This window comes from Paroedura picta, chromosome 9 (genome assembly GCF_049243985.1).
Source record: "Paroedura picta isolate Pp20150507F chromosome 9, Ppicta_v3.0, whole genome shotgun sequence".
NCBI classification, from domain to species: domain Eukaryota; kingdom Metazoa; phylum Chordata; class Lepidosauria; order Squamata; family Gekkonidae; genus Paroedura; species Paroedura picta.
The window spans coordinates 59,543,450-59,563,638 of record NC_135377.1 but is presented as its reverse complement, the minus strand read 5'-3'; the positions used below and the strand labels follow the sequence as shown (position 1 = coordinate 59,563,638).

General features: G+C 39.2%; 1 protein-coding gene across 2 annotated transcripts in view; it reads right to left on the bottom strand.

Moving 5' to 3' along the window:
- ATP9B (ATPase phospholipid transporting 9B (putative)) overlaps window positions 1–20,189 on the bottom strand; it is a 157,190-nt gene that overhangs the window by 98,557 nt on the left and 38,444 nt on the right. For both annotated transcript variants that reach the window (XM_077352940.1, XM_077352941.1), the window contains exons 6-8: window positions 16,803–16,861; window positions 13,204–13,255; window positions 643–737 (exon numbers count right to left, since the gene is read on the bottom strand). In XM_077352940.1, coding sequence (XP_077209055.1) covers window positions 643–737; window positions 13,204–13,255; window positions 16,803–16,861 — 206 coding nt within the window. The remainder of the gene's footprint in view (window positions 1–642; window positions 738–13,203; window positions 13,256–16,802; window positions 16,862–20,189) is intronic.

Below are 20,189 nucleotides of genomic sequence, written 5' to 3'. Positions count from 1 at the left end.
ACCGGGATATAGGGGACAGCCCTCAAATGGATGATATCCTTTCTCTGGGGTTGTGGACATAGGGTGGCAATAGGAGAGAGGGTAGTCAACGACCACTCCCCGCAGCACCTTGGATGGTGTGCAGTTCCCAGTGACTCACTCCACCAGGAACCTGGGCATGATCCTGGATGCTTCCCTTACAATGGAAGCCTAGGTCACAAAGGTAGCACAGCTGGCATTTTCCCACCTCTGCCAAGCCAAGCTACTAGAGCCCTACTTGGCACCAGAACACCTAGCCACAGTGATCTATGCAATGGTCAACTCTAGACATGCAACTCACTCTACGCAGCCTTTAAAGTTCTTTTACTTCATCCAATGGCAACAGCAGTTTACAACCATAATTACAATGCATCCACTATTCAGTAATACAGCACAGAAATTACAAGCAGCAAATATCCAGTCTACATTTTCCCTTGAAAGAACAAGAATATCAAGCATATCAACAAAAAACATGAACTAGAGGTCTTGCTATGTTTCTTGAGACTGTGTGGAGTTGCAGAAATGTAAGCCCACAATATTTTCTGGATTGAAACCATCCTTACTGCAACAGAAGACAAATATTATACAATGAAAAAGATGAAAATACACAGCTTTAAAGCTTACCCCTAAAGCTGGCAACCTCTGTGTGCAACTAACAGCAACTTTTAGTTTCCAGTCCGTTTCACCGTCTAGCTGATCAGTTCGGATAAAACATGAACCTGAAAGTGACAAAGCAAACAAAACAGGATATGTTTTGAATTCCATTAAAACGGAGACCAACATTAAGGCACGGAACCAACGTTTCTGAAATGTTTCCCAACATTGTGACCCTAGCAGATGAGGAAAACGGGATAATTTCTATAGACATTGTTCATGAGTCAAAGGCATCCGCATTGAACATTTTCCCCAACTTTCGTTCCAACTGTTTCTGCTCTGCTGAATCTCACCTCCTACTTTGGAAACTTCATAAAGTTCAAAATCAGAGGTCTACCATTTGGGCTGGTCTCAATAGCCATCTATACTTTACTGTGGCCACCAATTTACATCCTTCATTATTATAGGACAAAAGGAAGTTCTGGAGTCAGAGATGCCCTCAGAAACAGCCGAAAGTCTCGGTCCTTACGAGTACCTTCAAACCTCTGTATACCTGAAGAGATGTTCTCTACACACTTCTCCTAGGCTCAGGAGAAAGGAGGAAAGGAATGTGCTCCTACAGTTGTACTGTAATTAACAGGCTTCTGAAATAGCAAGTACAAGGGCTCTGGAAGACTTCTCAAATTCACTGTCACTACAGAAACAAGTTCCTTCCCTTCTCTTAGCCTCAAGAGAAGGGAAGAGCTTAGAATTGCACTGGGTTTCAGAGGCACTCAGAAGCAGACAGATTCTCAAAACACCAAACACCTCCAAAGCCCACTGCAAGGTCATGGACAAGCGCCATTTGTCTCCCTTGCCACAAATGCACCTGACAATTTAAAAGATACGTTAAAAAAACAGCAAGCACAGCTATGTCCTTTGTGTCTATTCAACTAATATCTTAAAAGAGTATTTCTTAATATAATGTTTACTTGAAGATAAAGCTAGGCCAAAAATACTGAAGTATAACCACTAAAATAATAATACTAAAAGTCAAGTAAGAGACTTTCTCTAAGTGCTCACCAGCAGAATTCTCAGCATAAGTCTCCTTCTTATGTATTAGCCATATATTCACTTAACAAACATGATAAACTTCTCTGTCCTTGGGGACTATTCAGTGATCTGGAAAGGGGTAGTATATTTTACTCCATAATCCTGTGTGCTCAGACATTTACTTGAACTACCAGAAGCTGAGACAGAACACCTCTGAGGCCAAATTCTGCATCACAGTATCTGACCACCACATATATCTATTGCATAATGTTACAGGAAGGCTGTAGTCTAATCCTACAAAGTCAGCTGCAGTTGAATGCAAAAAGTGTACCCTGGCCAACTACTTATGAGTTTGAATTATTTTACAAAGATAGTTAAAGCAACAGGCATTTACTTACTTACTAGAAAGACTGGATTATGAGGAGTATCATGTCTCAGAAAGGATACTAACCAATTGCCAATCAGTACATTTTGTTTGGGTGTCCGAGCCTGGACAAAAGCGGTGTCATAATCAAAGTACGTGGCCCCTGATGTAAATAAAATCTAGCTAAACCCAATGTTTTATTCATTAATGCCTGTAAATGTAGCAGCTAAGTGAGCTAGCTGCTCAAAAGGACACATTTGAGACAGAAGGCATCTGAAATGATATCTGACCCAGAGGTGGAATTTTCCCACAGTACTTTGTCAAAGGAACCTGGAGTAGTGCGAATAACTCAATTGCTACATTAATAGCAAAGAAATCATTTAGGGTTTTTTTTATATATAAAAAAATCGAAGGACTATATTTCACATCATGATATATAAAAGTTTCTTTAACATGCTGAATAAAACCAGGAGTACAACTAGACGCCTCCTAAAATAATAATTAACTGACGGAAGTTCAATAATACTTAGCTTCCAAAAATTTCAAATATGTACAGACATGGCTACTGAAACTGAAAACACTGACAATAAGCTTAAAACAACATGAGAATGTCACAATCCCACAGTATATTCCAATCAATTGTCTATTTTCCATCATACTTTCCCATACAAGACATTTCATGGTTCTCTTTACCCTTCCTGTCAATGGCTGATCTCATCCATCAATTTCATTTAGAGTTATACTATAGATCAATGCAGTTCAAGACCAGTGTGGCTCCTGTGAATGGTTGACTGCACATATATTCATTTAATAGAGCTCACGCTATGACATGTATTGGCCAGCTGCATTTCCTCTCCACTTCAGCAGTTAATTTCATCAATAACTTATCTCATAGTCTGTTTCCCTTTTATCCAGAAAAAGGAACTGCTTTGTGCCAACTCAGCTTTCAATAGTGATCACTACAGCAGAACCTGAACAATAAAAACCTCCCCTTGTCCATGCATGTTGAAATAATTCTTTAGCACTAGTAGCTAGAATTTTTTAATGCAGAAAGACATACCAATTTTAGTTTGTATAATTAAAGCAAAAAGTAGGGGGAAATTAAGTGGACAGCATCATGTCATGCACTAAAGGCCACATCAGAAATAATTTTTGATTGATCACTGTGGTTCATCTGAACATATTATTACATGGAATTAATACAATTTGTATAACTTCTTAATGAACAAACTAATTGCCAACCCAAAGTCTGTCCATTTTGAATTCAGAACTGAAATACAATTTAAGCTCTTTTGATCTTTTGGGCACATTTTCAAACTTTCAAATGACTACTGCACATACGCACGCACACACAGAGGGGGAGAGAGAGAGAGAGAGAGAGAGAGAGAGAGAGAGAGAGAGAGAGAGAGAGAGAGAGAGAGAGAGAGAGAGAGAGAGAGAGAGAGAGAGAGAGAGAGAGAGTCTCTGAGGCCAACCCCAACTGAGATAACAATAAAATAATTACTTTTCCCTGTATTTTCCCTTTAGGTAATCACCTATTTGCATAAAAATGACAGGTTTTAAAACCCAGGAATAAGTGTTCTACAGCACTGAATGATATTAGTACATATACTTGTGCATTTTTTAATTACAATGTAAACCCACATTTCTTTATAAACTCAGGATGGCTTCTATAGATAATGTCTATATTATTATATTATGCAAAAGCATTATGCAAAAGATACATTTAAAAATGTTCACACAATTAAAAAATATATATAAAGAGAGAGAACATGCTGATTGGCTAACCAGAGAACATTCCAACAAAATACAAACGTCGAATCAAATCAAATAGGAATTAATAAAAGGACATCAGGCTGCAGCTTTCTTTGAAGATTGAGCAGTGAGAAAGAAATTCCTAGGCAACCAGTAACACTGCATCACATCTGCTTCTCATGGCTTGAGCCACCGAAAAGACAAACTGCGCTAGAGCTTCTGGGGGTGGAGCCAGGAGCAGGAGGGATTTCAGGCGGGGACACACCTCAGCAGAATACAATGCCCTGGAGTCCCCCCCCCCATTTTCTCCAGGGGAACTGATTTATTTAGTCTGGAAATGAGCTACAATTCCCTATACTGGTATTCCCTACACCAGTGGTCCCCAACCTGCGGGCTGCGGCCCAGCGCCGGGCGGCGAAGGCCATGGCGCCGGGCCGCAGCTCCCTCTCCCCGCCCCCCCCCCGCAGTAAAAAACTTCCCAGGTCGCAAGCTTGCAGCCCGGGAAACTACTTACTGCGGGAGGGCGGGAAGAGGGAATCAGGGCCGGGCTGCGCGGGCGCGGCCCGTTCAGCGGGCGTGGCTTCAGGGCGCGGCCCGATCCACGGGTGCGGCTTGCGGGCGCGGCCGGGCGCGGCTCGATGCGCGGGCGCGGCCCGCGGGCGTGGCCAGAAGCGTGGGCGTGGCCCGCGCGGGTGCGGTCCCCGCGGGCGCGGCCCAATGCCCTGCCAGTCCCCAGCCTAATAAAGGTTGGGAACCACTGCCCTACACTGCTAACCCTAGGCTGAGCAGATGGCAAAATGGATTCTACAACCTCGCTGTTTCATGATTAGAAAATTTTAAAAATACATAATCACAATTGTAAAATGGCTAAATTAAAATCAGGTGATTAAAAAAAGCTCTTTCATAACAGAAGAATATTTTGAAAAATCACCATCTGTATATACGAACACACCAAGTTGAGTCAGAAGCTTGGTTCATCCAGTATTGTCTACTCAGATTGACAGCAGCTCTCCAAAGACTCAAGCAGAAATCTTTCACATCATCTGCTGCCTGGTACAGTTAACAGGAGATACCAGGCATTGAACCTGGGGCCTTCTGCATGCCAAGCAGATGCTCTACTATTGAGTCACACTTCCTGTCCTTCACCTCAATGGCTGTCGTTGCTGGTTCACTCTCACTTTCTAATACATAAACTCTGAAATCCTAACACAAAACAAAAAAAATGGATTTTGCTTAAACTGGAATCTCTTTCCAATGTAATGTTCAGCGGTTTCCTGCACATATTCTCTCATTTGCTCTTTTATTTTGATCCAGGATTTGCAAAAGCTCAGATCAGAACTTCTTCTTTCTTTTTCTTTTTTCTTTTTTGCCTTACTACTAAGAACAAGTAATATGCAGCAGAGATACTTTTTTTCAAACCATAGGGAGGCATTTTCTAGTCTCATGCCTCTCAAAGAGCTCTACATTCAGCCATCTCCAACTGGCTAGTGATCCCTAGCCCCAAGGAAGCACATTTGGCCTCAAACCAGAGCCAGATCATTCTCTATACTGGCCCCCACCTAGTGGAACAAACTCTCAGAGAAAATCCAGGCCCTGTCAGAGCTAACACAGTTCCACAGGACCTACAAAATAGAGCTCTTCCACCAGGCATTTGGTTAAGGCCAATTGAAACTGACAACAACATCAACAACCAGGCCCCCAGACCCCCCCCCCCCAGATATGCCCATCAAACACACCATGGGGCAACCAGCATTGACAAATCTATGGGGTTACAGTCGACATGCTAACAGTTCAGTTATTAGCGGTTCTTTTGTTATTGTTGTATTATCAATTGTTGTAGGTACTGAACCTTCACTGTACCAATTTCTATGCATTTTTATGACCTCCTGTTCCATGTAAACTGTGTTGAGCCACAAAGGGAGGGCAGTATATATAAATTATACATACATACATACATACATGCATACATACATACATACATACATACATGCATGCATGCATGCAAAGAGAGAGAGAGAGGGAGAGGGAGAGAGAGAGAGATTCCAGCCTAATTTCAGTTTCCAAGGGCAGCTGAGGTTTCTGCAGCAAGTATAAATACCTGATTAGCGTTCACATCACATTATTCCCGGCTCAATTCCCAGCTCATTTCCCAGAGCCCTACTTTATGTGATTCTCCACCCCACTGTAGTCCTGCCTCCTGCATGTGTGCCCTGCCCTTGCTCCCCTCTGCATCTTTGGCCCTGCACCAGCTGGCTGGTTGAGCTGAAGCCATCTACTCTACATTTCAAGGGCTGTGCCTTGCTCCCGTGGAGCCATCAATGGGGCTGGCCCCCTGGCAGCCGAGGCCAGACAAATAATAATTACAGATATTTCAAAAAGAAATATTAACCACCGAGGCCAATAGCAGATCCAGAAAGATAATTTATGTAAAGAAAATGCCATCAGAAAAAGGATTCAGGTGTTTTGGTCAAATATGTCCCATCCCTAAATAGCATAACATTTGGGCCAAAGATTTTCTACAAAGTATATCATGGCTCCAAGTGAGACAACAGCCAGGAAATGGGGGTTAAAGAAGAAGACGCATTGCTAATAGCAAGAAACAAGTGTGTGTATGAGGGGTCAATCTCTTTTGTTCCCCCGTTTTAACTCTGTTATTACTTTTGTTACTTTTTCCTATCTACCCCCATTGCCACTTTCACTCTTTTCTCCAGTCTTTTCCTTTGCTACTTCAGGTTTGCTAGGAATCCTAGAATGTCATGGGTATTCTGGGGGTTTTGGGGGGGGGGGGGTTTGAGGAAGGGGATTTAAAACCTTGCCCGTTCTTCTTTCAGTTTTTAGATCTTCCTGCAAACCTCTAGGCTTGTGTAAAATTCCCCTGTCTAAACACTGTTCCATAGTGTGCATATTTTTATTCACATTGTGGGGTCCTTGTGCAGACTTAGAAATATTAATAAAATGCTGTAAGAAGAAAGTAATGCATGTAGTGTCAGTTATTCACACCATTCACTTAATCCTCTATGAGGTGAATGAGGCTTAATTATATAGAAGTGTATTGATAGGAAACAAGATGTGGCCAGTGGAGAAAGGACAGGGATAATTCAATCCTAAAGCATAAAAAGAGGTAAGGCTGGGAGCATAATATTCCATAGTCTGATTTTACTATTACAATTGACAAAACTGTAGATTTTTCTTTTCTTTAGAGATCACGAATATCCTCTGCAGCCTTCAGAGAAAATTTACAATCAAACACCTTTTAAATACTTAGCCCATAAAACTCTTCTGCAATTAGTAATTTTGTAATGCCATGCAGCCTAGCTCAGACTCACAAGCAAATTCCATACATAGGGGATCAGTTGGTCTCCAAGAGATATTGCTCAGTGTACCATGCAAAATTGCAAATTCTGTTCTTAGTTACCTATATGTATGAAGGACCCTGATTATTTTTTTTAATATCCATTATTTTGACTTGCTCATATCTTCAGCATTTTGCTATTAAGAAACTACTATACTGTCAAGGCTGTATAAATAAAAATTATTCCATCTGTATTCTATCTCAAGTGTTGTATCCGATAAATTTTTCACAAACAAGAACATTAGCTACAACTAATGCCAGTTAAGCCTCACCAAAACTGAATTATTAAATCTGCCTGCCTATATCCTATTACAGCCTTCTTATGAATACTTGATTTTATTTTGTATAATTGACAAGAGTTGTCAGGAAAGGGTGGTTCTAATGGCAATCAAATTAAGATCAACCGGTATAAGTGTCACAATGAAGAGTCTGTGTCAAGTGCAGATGAATTAATTGATGGGTCACTGAGAAACGAGGCATGTGAAATTGTCATAAAGTGTTACACCTTGTAATGTTAGCAACCTGAATGTTACAAGGAGCTGACAGGCTACTAAGTTCATGTCTACACAAGAAGAAAAGAGTTTGCATATATAATATTAGATTCTTTAGCTGCAACCTTTATGATTTAAATAAATGACTATTTGCATGACATATTTCAAGGTATGTCAAGATGAATAGCACAAGAGAAGCAGTGCATTTGGGTACAGAGTTTCATAGCATTCAGAAAGGTTTTAATGTCTTGCTGTTAAAACAAAACAAAAAACAACAACTATGATATACACCAAACATTTATGTCACTACTTGGGACATATACGGAAAACATATTGGCATTTATAAGAGATTGATGAAAATTAGTTCTAAAGCATTAATTTTTCCTAATGCCACTGAAAGAACTGTGTTCACTCAAGAGATATTTGATCTGAATTAAGAAACTGATGAAGCAATTGATTAATTGGAATTTAAGCCATCAGTCACTGGATCCATCAACAGATTCATTTACATTCTAAACAATCAGCTTATGCTCCAATAGGATACCATGTATTAATACACAGTCAATATGATACCCCTGAACTCATCACAATTCCTTATTGACAAGCACACAGATGCTTTTAATCCAAGGCTGATCATGCTGCATATATTTTAGGACTCTTATTCTGGCGGTGTACATTATAGGAATTTTTATTTTACTAAATGAATTACGGAATTGCTTTGAATTCACTTAGCATCTAGAGAAAAAGGATATTTAAAGCACAACTCAGAATTGAAGAATGTGGGCAGCTGGTTTAAAAATCCCTTTTCTCTGGATGTTAAGTGCATACAAAATAATTCTATAATTTATTTAATAAAATAAAGATACCTATAACAATGTAAATCAGACTTTTAAAATGTGAATAGATATTATGCTTATCATTTAGAAGGAGCATAGTTAAACACATTCTGCTCCAGAAACACTGCAAAATAAAGGGTTTCAAACTATACAAAATCATATATAAGCAAACATTTAATTTTTAAAATTATATCTAGCTTGGATAATTCTTAAATAGTTATGTGATAAAGATAACTGGTACATTACCAGTGCAACACACACACACAATACCTTTATTGGCATAAAGCAGATTAGCAAAATAAACAGAGATAGTCAAGATACTTCAGTCAGTTTAAATTTAAACAGTGCAATACTATGAGGCGTAGCTCCAACTGAGGACTGCAGTCCTAAAGAAGGCAATGAATTGGGCTTATTTCTAAGTAGCCGTGCTCAGGAATGCTCTCTAAACCCAATGAATTATCCCTAGGAATGCACAGCTAGACAGCAAACACAGCAAAATCATCAGTGGTTAATATTAATTTGTTGAGTCGTCTAAGAAATCTTGCTAAATGAATAACTTTACTGAGCAAAAATATTAATCAGTGGCCTTGTAGGTTAAAGCATATTTTCTCTCTAGAAGTATTAATTGGCAAGTTTTTCAGGCCTGATTATTTATAAGAAATAATAGCTGCCAGATCTCCATGAAATTTTCTGTGGCACAGATTATAAAGATAAGTCATCCTTAAAGCTTTTTTCCCCCTTAACCTTAGTCATAGGCTACAGGTACAGATTAAAATGGGTTGCAGATCCTTCAAGCTTTCAAGTGCTACTGTTGAATACCTGGGTTATTTCACAGTAAAAACTCTAATATTGGATGGTTTTATATTGAAATACACTAACAACAAAAAAAGAGATGAGGATGCCAACCTGGTATACATCACAGACACCTATGTGGATGAAGTGAAAGAAGAGAGTTCTCTCACACTTTTGTATTTTCAGTTGCCATCAGCCTAGGCCTGGAAGGTTAAGGGCCATAGTCACTCAATGGCATTCACCAGAGGCTTTATAATCCAAAATCCAAATGACTGTATGTCGGGTACTTTGAATAGAATCAGGATTCTATTCAGCATGGAGGTTTTCAAAATGGGAGCTGGGGAGACCCCTCCCATCCTGTGCCTGCCATTTCAGGCTCTAAGCAAGGAGGAAAGAAAAAGGGTTTTAATTTTTAAAAAATTCTACCCTTATTTGGGCAGATTGACTCCCCCAATCCCAAAGTGGGAGGGGATGGAAAGGCCATTTAAACCTTTGCCACCTGAGGCTACTCTCACCTCTAGGGGGTGTGACAGGGAGGCATAGCCAGCTGATATAACTTTCTGGTACCTCAAAACCTGAAAAATATTTCAGCAGTATCTCCAGAAGTCATGAAGCTGAACCTATGGTGGTGAAGAGCAGCAGCTCCTAATCTGGAGCACCGGGTTTGAGTCCCTGCTCTTTCACATGCAGCCAGCTGGGATACATTGGCCTAGTCACAGTTTTGTTAGAACTGTTCTCATAGAGCATTTCTTTCAGAGCTCTCTCAGCCCCACCTACTTCACAGGATGTCTGTTGTGAGAAAAGGAAGGGAAGCTGCTTTGAGACTCCTTTGGGTAGTGAAAAGTGGAGTATAAAAACCAACTCTTCTTCTTTATGCCATCTATCCAGAGTCCTGCTACAGTTAATCATCCATTCAATACATTGATCTTACTCTCCTGTGAGCTAGGTCAGGACCATCATTTGCAAATGGGTGGCTGAAGCAAGGGAAACTGGATTGCCTTAAGCCACCTAGTAAGCATGTCTCTATTGCAATCCCAAACTATCTTTTCAGAAGTCAGTGTCAATGAGCTCAAGGGGCTCATTCTCCAATAAGTGTGTTTTGGATTTCAACCTAAGCATACTATTGTTAGTATGTTAAGTACGCTATTGTTCAACTCGTGTTTGCATCTTAAAAAATGGCTTCATCACATATATAAAAGCATATTATTCGGTGGCTTGAGATAAGCATTAAAACATTGTTAGCCTGAGTGAAATCAAATGCTAAAACTGGAATGGGGACTGAGATATGAGAACAGATTAAAGTAGTTCGGACAGATTGTTGGCAGTCGCTCATGCCCTGCAGACAGAAGTTTATTTGGTCGTATGTGCAAAACTTCACACTAGTCATTTGTCATTCTCTGTAGCAATACATCTCCAAAACTTCTTGTTTGTTTGTTTGTTTCAAGACAGGTAGGTTTTATAATGTGTGGTTTCTAAACATAATAGAAATTTTCAGAACGCGTGTTAGAAATAACTATTAGACCATTATTATTCTGGAGCAGTCTGCTTAGAAAGAGAAAGAATGTGGCAATTCAGTTGAGCAACTGAATTTCAAATTAATGCTACATTCTCTGTGCCTTTTCAAAAGTTCGAAATGCTAAATGTGTTTTGTGAAGAAAGCACTAAGCAGTAATCTTCTTCAATCATAATTTGTAAATAAATGCAACTAACAAGGGCAATTATCATTATTAAACAGCATATTTTAATATAGTATTATATATAATATATATTGTCAGGATCTGGTTACTGGTTACATTCTACATATATATATATAAAATTAAAGAAATGTTTCAAAAGCCAGTTTTTGAGTACAAATTGGATATAAAATCCACTATAAATTTGGAATTCTTTTTAGTACATAATTTTTTAAAAAATGAAATAAAAATTTCAAGTCTTAAGATAGGGGCATGGATATAATGGGTAATATATATGCAAAGAGGACTCCATGAAAGGGGAATATCTGGACCTCCTCCCCCAAATCATGGTATTTTAATTGATAACAATATGGTATTTGGATCTAGGATTTTGGATTCTCCAACTCCTTTGGGTCCAAAAGACTCAAAAATAACTCCCCCCGCCCCAATCCAGCCTGACCCTGGGGCTGGCTTGGCTACTGCTGCAGAGCAGTTCAAACCATGCCACAGGAGGTGTTCCAGTACCTGTGTGTGGTGGGAAAAGATTAACCCACCATATACAAACCTGGCTTGGAGGGCTTCTGCTGTGACAGGGTTTAAATTGTGCCACAACAAAAGCTATCTCCAGATTCTGCATGCAGCATGGAGAGACCTCGCCATCGCACACAGGCCACGCTCAGAGGCTTTTGCTACAATGGGGATTAAACCACAGAGCAGCAGGGAAGTGTCTCACTATGGCCCATTATGCATGGCCGCCGAAACGGCAATTTTGGGTCACATGGAAAACGCGGAGGGGGAAGACGCAAAGCACACTGATTATGCACGGGACGGGGCGCAACGGCGGCAAAACCCAGAGTAACCGATTATGCACGCGGCGATCCTGGCGCCGCTTCTGGTTGCGCCCCGGTCACCCGGAAGCTGCGCTTTCTTCTGCGTTTCGCTAACACGGCTTTTTCGGCGGCATGCACCAAAGCCGCAGCCGGCACCGTGCGTTATCGGTGATTTTAGTCACTGCCATTCCACCCCGAATGTGCGTTATTCCCCCCGTGCATAATGGGTCTTCGGCACACGGACCTGAGAGGCTCAGCTGGGACAGCAAGAGCGGAGAGCGTCGGAGCGCCTGCCGGCGCATTGACGCCCGCACCTTCCCTCTCCCACCCACGGCGTGGCACTGGCTGCATCGGGAGCGACCAGCTGCTTCAGGTGCCAAAGCACCCCTTAATTACGGCCGTGTGTTTGAGAAATGGATGCTGCAGAAAACAAACACATCACCAGCCCAATTAATTGACATGGTAGCTATTTAGACCAAATAATTCTTTAATTTTAAAATTATTTTTACTGATAAATCATTCTGTGGATAGCTTTGCTTTATTATACAGTGCTAAAACTGTGTTTGTCTCCTTTATTATAAAATATATGAAATCAGCACAAAAACATAGGCTAGATCCAACTACCTTTTCTATGGCAAAAAGGGGAGGAGGGGTCCCCATCTGATCACCCAAAAAGGCCATGCTATGGATCATGAGAGTTAAGTATAATGAGGCTGGTAGTTATGAAGAAAATTCAATGACATTAAACCTTGTTGGATCCAACCCATATTGAAGTAGTATTAAAATATATCACAATAAAGTAAAATAATCTAATAATTCTGGGACCCAGAGGATTGTGTGTCGAAAAAGAGGTGCACCTTAACAGCATTTGTATTTCCTCAGTGAATAATTAAACTGTGCTACAGCTTAAGAAAGGGATTACACCAGGGGTAGTCAAACTGTGGCCCTCCAGATGTCCATGTGAACGATGGCAGGAGCTCATGGGAATTGTAGTCCATGGACATCTGAAGGGCCCCAGTTTGACGACCCCTGGATTACACATTAGCATCAAGGAAACATCTCCTTGGATTCAGCTTGGTTTTCTGCACAGCAAACTGAATGAATGACATGTACAAGATATATCCATTCAACAGGTAGGAGAATGGTTGTGATGTGAAATGTTGCCATTGTGTCATACATGACTGCAAAAGCTGGTCCAGGACAGGTTAAAATATTGTTTAATGATTTAAATGGGGATACTTTAAAAAAGGGGGGGATATAAAGCAGAGGGTAGACATCAACTCAATGAAATGCTAAGGTAGCAATCTAATACAATTTCACAGAGTATTTCCTCTGAATTCATCAATATAAAAACTTCTGAATAGATGAAATTGCTAGAGCCCATTTACCAATTACCAGTACACATTTTTCATCACTACATGCATTCTAGAAATATGTACATAATAAGACCAAAAATGTAAACATACCTGTTTTTTCTGAAGTTCTTAGGAATACCATGTCAGATGGGATTCTCTGATTCTATTAAGAAGAAATACAGTTGGCATTTCTTAATGTCCATTAAATTGTCTAAAAGTATGTAAAGATATAAGACTACTACAATTTAAAATTAAACTAGATTATATGCAGCAAACTTAAATTACAGGCTTAAAATACTGAAATCAGTTTTTGAAAAAAAATGACATATCTAAATCAGTAATTTTTATATTATTGAAGAATTTCAATAAAGTGTAATTTGTTAAACAAAATATCTATAAAATAAATAATGTTATGTAACACAAGAAGGGGAACTGGACTTAGAAGGAACACCGAATAGAACCATAGAGTTGGGAGGGCCTTACAGGCCATCTAGTCCAACCTCCTGTCCTACACATCTGAGGCCACCAAAGACAGGTTTCCGAGACTTCCTAAGTTCTCATGAGACAAGTTTGCTCCCAACTAAGCACAAACCCTCTCTCCACACATTCATTAATTTATCTGGCTTACACACAAGGCAAACTCTGAGCCAGGATCCCCACAGCCTGTGTGTCTGCTGTATGCTCCATAGAAATGTCAAGGGGGATCTATTCTGATATCTAAAGTAAGTAAAATGGCATGACAATAGAACTTGTTTTATTCTGTCAAAAAATTAAATGTTGAAATGCAATGCTTGTTTTAAATCTGCTGTGTTATACTGTCCCAATATTGCCAAAGAAATCTTTTTTCTATATTAATGTAGAAAGAAAGGGAACAGCAAAATAGAAATACTATAGTCAATAAATGGGAACCCACTATCTGCAAAACTGAGAACAAAAGCAAAAGGCAACTTCAGAAGCCAATAAATCATTCTATAAATGACAAACATAAAATCAGATGAGCTGTCTTTATATAGATTAACTATACATCTTTACAACTTCTCTTTTAAATGTTGACATAAACCTTTTAGTCACATCTCAGGTTACTAGCTTTATCCTTTAAAACTGTTGCCTGTTAACAAGCTGAAGCTCTGACGAAAATACAGTGCTGTCACACACTGATAGATATAATTAATCTTGCTATTCTCATTACACTGGCAAGACACCAATAAAAACAAGTTCTCATACTTGCCAATTATCAGTTTCAGGTATTGAACAGATTTTTTTTTAATTTAAGAAAATTAAACACTTCAAGCTAACATCAATATTAGAAATCCCTATCTTGCTGCTGATAAAATGAATATTAAAGAAATAAATGGAAAAGCTAAACTTTTATAATTATAAAAATGCTCTCATCTGAGAACTGTGTATATGCCATTAAATGCCAGCAGTGCCCTTCAGTTCTCAACATAGGGAAACAGGTCCAACCCTAGGCCAAAAGAGAAATGGACACAGATTTGACATTAAGCATCACAAAACTAAGAAACCTGTAGGAGAACATTTGTCTCCCAGTGCACTTGATGGGAGACCTCAAAATAGTTTTTTTATTGCAAAGGAATTTCAGAAACAGATATGAGCAGGAGATTACTGAATTACTCAAGACAATGGAACACCCAGGGCTTAACAGATATATCAAGTTCTTATCTCATAACGCATGCTAAATCATTCAGTCTTGCTTGTACCCAGAATTAAACTTTATTGGTCTTAAAGGTGCCACTGGAGTCAAACTTAGATCTCATATCTATTATTAACTATCTGCATGCTCATTTACTGCGATTCACAGATCTTACCAATTGCATTATTTTAATCTTAGCTGTACTTATACATTTTTACTCTAATTAGCCTTTTCCAGCAAAACTAATGCAACATTTGAAGAAATCCGTTTCAATGTATCTGAAGAAGTGTGCATCTACATATCTTAAGTCAGTTCTGGCTTTTCTTATGTTAACTTTTATAGAATAATTTCTCAAAAATTAAACTAGCTTTAATTGCTTTCTGTACAGTGTGTCATATAACAAACACACAACATTAACACTCAGCTTAATCCAGTCTTAGAGAAAAGCAATATTTCAAGCATAGGCTTTTATATAGCTATAGAAAACTTTTTTTAAAAGATACTGCCAGACAAGTCACCATTCAAAAATGCAAGACACAACCAAGATTATGTTAGTGATAAATCTCTTAAATTACACTGAAACTACATCTTATTCTCCAATTCATTCATTTTAACTGTTGCCAGTGAATCAGGAACTTAAATTGAAAAATACTTTGTCTAAATGCAAGGAATTATTTAAATGCTGTATAGTAAATTCAAACTAGGATGCTTCGCATGTGTATGTACATGACAAGATTACTCAAGAGCTGATGGTTCTCAAATGAAGGTCTTAACTAATTCTCCAGAAAAACACTATTTTGAGGTGATATAAATCTGCAGTTCCCAACAGATTAAGTTTAATTAATCATAAATAAGAGGAATGAATAGGTATTAACTTATAATTACACAAATGCAAAGGAGCTAGAAACAAAACACTAAATGACAGAATGAGAAAAACCCATCAAAAATTAAAGCAGCAGCATTCAAACATACATGTAAATGTGTTGGGTCAAATATCTGGAAACCTGGGGACTGAAAACTGAAATATGCTGATGTAACCTAGTCATGCTATAGCTAGATAACTTTTTTAATGCGTTGCCACTTTCTATCCTTCAAAATGGTTCACTACAGTGATTTAATTGATCTAATGTGTACTGCAAATCTGATATATTTTCAAAATGCCCTTTTCCCAGTAGTAACTTTAAAAGGAATGACTAAAACAGAAATCTATTCAGATGTTTCAGTCAGGTAAGAACCATACAGTCATCATTTTTCTTGGGGTTCCCTCATCCCTCCCATTTCTTCTCAAAAAGAAACAAAAGTAATGGAATGAGCTGAGCCACATTCAGTTGAGCACTGTACAGAATCGAGCAGTCAGGTAAATGGAACATTCAAAATAAAGTAAAGCCAACACATTAATATTTTCATTCTGTAGTACAAGGGGAGAATTTTTTTTTTTGAATAGCCTTAAAGAAATACTAGTGTGAGAAAGCTCCTTGGAATACAATGTCTCATAAGTTCTTTGGAATTCCAGTGCAAAATGTGAGTGATTTTACTTATTGTATTACTAGTATTACTTGAAAAGGGCAGTAGGCAGGAGGGCATAAGAGGGTGGCTGCAGCTCCCTTTGGGCTGCAAAGCGGGCTAAAGGGAGTGGAAAGCCCCCTGGTGGCGGCGCCAGGGCTTTGCAGCCCGCAGGGAGGCTCCAAACTCCCCCCTGGCCCCCTCCCAGCAGGAGCGTATCTGCGGGCCACAAGGCCCTGTCGCTATCCTCGTGGGTGACAATGGAGGCTGCAGCCACAAGGCTTCTAGCAGGCAAGGAGGGAGGGTGGGAGCTGGAGGAGGAGGGCCAATCAGGGTGGACCTGGACGGACAGGGCTCCGGACAGTCTCCTCCCAGTAGGCGGTTTCCCAAATATAAGGGAGCGAAATAGTGTAAAGGATTAAATCTTTGACAATTTTCTTTATCTTCTGTCACAGGGCATGTTTTTAGGGAATATGAGTACGTCCAGGAAAAAACAGATACACAGACAACATTCTGAATTTTGATTATTTAAAATATGTATTTTAAAAGCAACTACCTTTTCCACTATGATGAGGTCTCCAACTTGAATGTCTGAGCTTTTAACTTGCACTTTACCTTTGAAAAAATATATAAACGTAACTAATTATTAATACATCATAAATCATAAAAAAAATAGTTAGTTTATTCCAGCAGTGTTGTTTTGCAGCAATTTGTTATTACAGCAAAGATTTTTTTTAAAACTACTGTAATATATGTAGAAGAAGAAGAAGAAGAGTTGGTTCTTATATGCCGCTTTCCCCTACCCGAAGGAGGCTCAAAGCGGCTTACAGTCACCTTCCCATTCCTCTCCCCACAACAGACACCCTGTGGGGTGGGTGAGGCTGAGAGAGCGCTGATATGACTGCCCAGTCAGAGCAGTTTTATCAGTGCCGTGGCGAGCCCAGGGTCACCCAGCTGGCTGCATGTGGGGGAGTGCAGAATCGAACCTGGCATGCCAGGTCTTAAAGTAACCAGTATGCTTATAAGTCTAATCATGCTGTGCTAAAAGATTGCACTTCATTGTCACAATTTTATGAGGAGAGAAACTGAGACACTAAATGACATGGTACAAAAACAAAGAAAGCCCCTGGCAGTCAAAATTATACTTCTGAATTTACTGGGTATCCCTGGGTATAGCATTTCTTCCCTTTACATTTTACAGTCCTTTGCCATTTATAAATATTTAAAATTAACATCTCAACCTTTTTCTATAATTTTCAAAATTTGTGGTTAAGAAGCAAGCTTCTCAGTTCATGTCGTATTAATTCTCCTATGTGCATACAAAGCATAATGCAATGCAATGTCAAGTCAGACAGGTGATCTTATGCAGATTACCTTTATCATGCTTATGCAAACTGTACTTCGGAATAAGTTGACCTGAAGCCTTATTGCGGGAGAAACTGATGAGATGAATTGGAAAGTCAATGCTGCAAATTAATTTTTTTCTCAGGAACAGTAAATATATCCTAAACTAGGGAAATGAGAATGACCTAAAATTTGAAAATAACTTTTCTGGAACAAAAGATCTTTTGGAGTAAATTCAATAGCCATCAAGATTTACTGAATCTAAGGACCTTAATTGTCAAAGATATACCAGCTTCAAGGATTCTGAATGCTCTAAATTTGACTTTCCAAGTTTCTCTGGCTTCTAAATACTTCTAAGTGATTTCTATCTACCTACCTACCTACCTACCTATTCACCAACATACCTACCTATCAGAGGGGCTGTGGCTCAGCAGCAAAGCATCTCCTTGACATGCAGAAAGTTCCAGGTTCAATCCCCGACATCTCCAGTTAAAAGGACGAGATGGTAAGTGATTTTAAAGAACTTCGTCTGAGACCCTGGAGAACTGCTGCTGGTCTAAGGAGATTATACTTGTTGTGATGGACCAGGAGTCTGATCTGTATAAGGTAGCTTCATTTCCTTGCACTCTCTCAAGATTGTTGCAATATGCAACATTTTTTCCCATTTAGACAGAAAGCTGCCATGCAGTTCACAAATTCCACTATTTAAGGTTTGTACTGCCAAACTTTCTCACCAGGAACACCTAACCCCCCCCCCCCAAGGAACTATATCCTCAATCCAGGTGGATAATAGTTCATTGCTCAAGACATAGGTCTCATTTTAACATTTCTCACTTGTTCAACTGGTGCATTTCTGTCCAACAGTCCTGTTCCCTGGAATGGCATTGACGCTGTCACTAAGATAGGAAGACATCTCTTTTAAGCCAAGGGGGATCACAGAAGCACTGCAACCTGCTCTTCTGCAGCATGGCACATACATTTTTATTTTTAAGTTCACAGTACTTGTATGTGGCAACAGGAACAGCTGCTTCCAATGTAGACAACATATGAATTCAGGTAATTTTAATCCAATGTCCACTTCTTTCCCAGCAAAGTTGACAGATCATGCCTCAGTAATAAAATATATATATACTTTAAAACCTTAAGAAAGCTATAAATAACTTCTATTTGCTATCTGAAGCAGTATTCATTAGACACCAGTTCACTAAACACAAATTATATAATATTACAACTTTGAAAAGACAATTTGAGAAAAACATCAAATGCAATTCACTGCGTAAATTATTTCTGCAAACTATTTTTTTCTTCTAAACACATCTCACTAACTAGAAAACATTCTTCACCATCTGTGTAATTGCCAATAAAAAAGTCCAAAGCTGTCAGAATTGGATGCATATCCAATCTTTATAGTCCACCAAGGCAAAAGCCTTTGCCTAAAGCCGTACGTGAAACTAGAACACAATTAAGTGTCTATCATAATTCATTACACTTGAATGGCTCAAGAGGATTGTAATGATTTTTTTAAAATCATGCACGCACCAATATTTTACAATAGATCTTGACCTAAAGCATGCAAAATTATTTTAAAAACTGCAAAAGCAGGATTAAAATTACCCTCTCCCTTCAAGATACAGCATGAACACTTCTGTGTTATTTTAATGCAAAACTTTGGTTTAGTGCAAGAAGATAGAGCAAGGAGAAGCTTTAGGGCAATAGAGAAGTTGAGAAAAAAGCACTGTGAAAGCAGAGACTTGGTTCTTGTTAGCAGAAAACCCAACTATTAAAGAATAATAAGCTTATAAACTGATGTCAGCCAAGAAACACCAGGAATTAAGCCAATATAAAAATTACAAATCAAGATAAGCTAATGCTATTTATAAAGAGAAGAAAAACTTTGCGTTTTTATATTAAAAAGCATTTCATGGAGCTCATCCACATACAATATACAGTGTAGGTTCCATTCCAGATGCCATCTTTGAGGAAAGCCTGATAGGACCAAGGCATCTCATAAGCACTGCCTGTACTGTGAATCAATATCCAAATGAATCTTGCAAGGCCTGCCATGGTATGCACTTGAAGAAGAAGTGTCCTTCTTCTTCTCTAGTACTATGAATTTTCATAGAGTTATGATAAAGGACCACTGGTGATGCATTTGCCTTTTGTCCCACATTAATTCAGAATTCATATTCCGTGTTATAGTTTTATAAAATCCCCAGGTCAGTGTTAAAAAGTAATGCAAAAAAAAGGCAAAGCAACACAGCATGTTAGAACATTTAGAATGAAAAAGAGCAGCTTCATGTAGTAGTTAAGAGCAGCGGCCTCTAATCTGGAAAGCTGGGTTTGATTCCCCACTCCTCCACATGCGGCCAGCTGAGTGATCCCGGGCTTGTCACAGTCCTGTTAGAGCTGTTCTCACAAAGCAGTCCTGTCAGAGCTCTCTCAGCCCCACCTACCTCACAGGACGCCTGTTGTGGGGAGAGGACGGGGAGGCGATTTAAGTCGCTTTAAGACTCCTTTGGATTATAAAAAGTGTGGTATAAAAAATTATTATTCACCTTGAACTGGACCCTAAATGCTAAATGGAAGGAGCAGGGCAAAC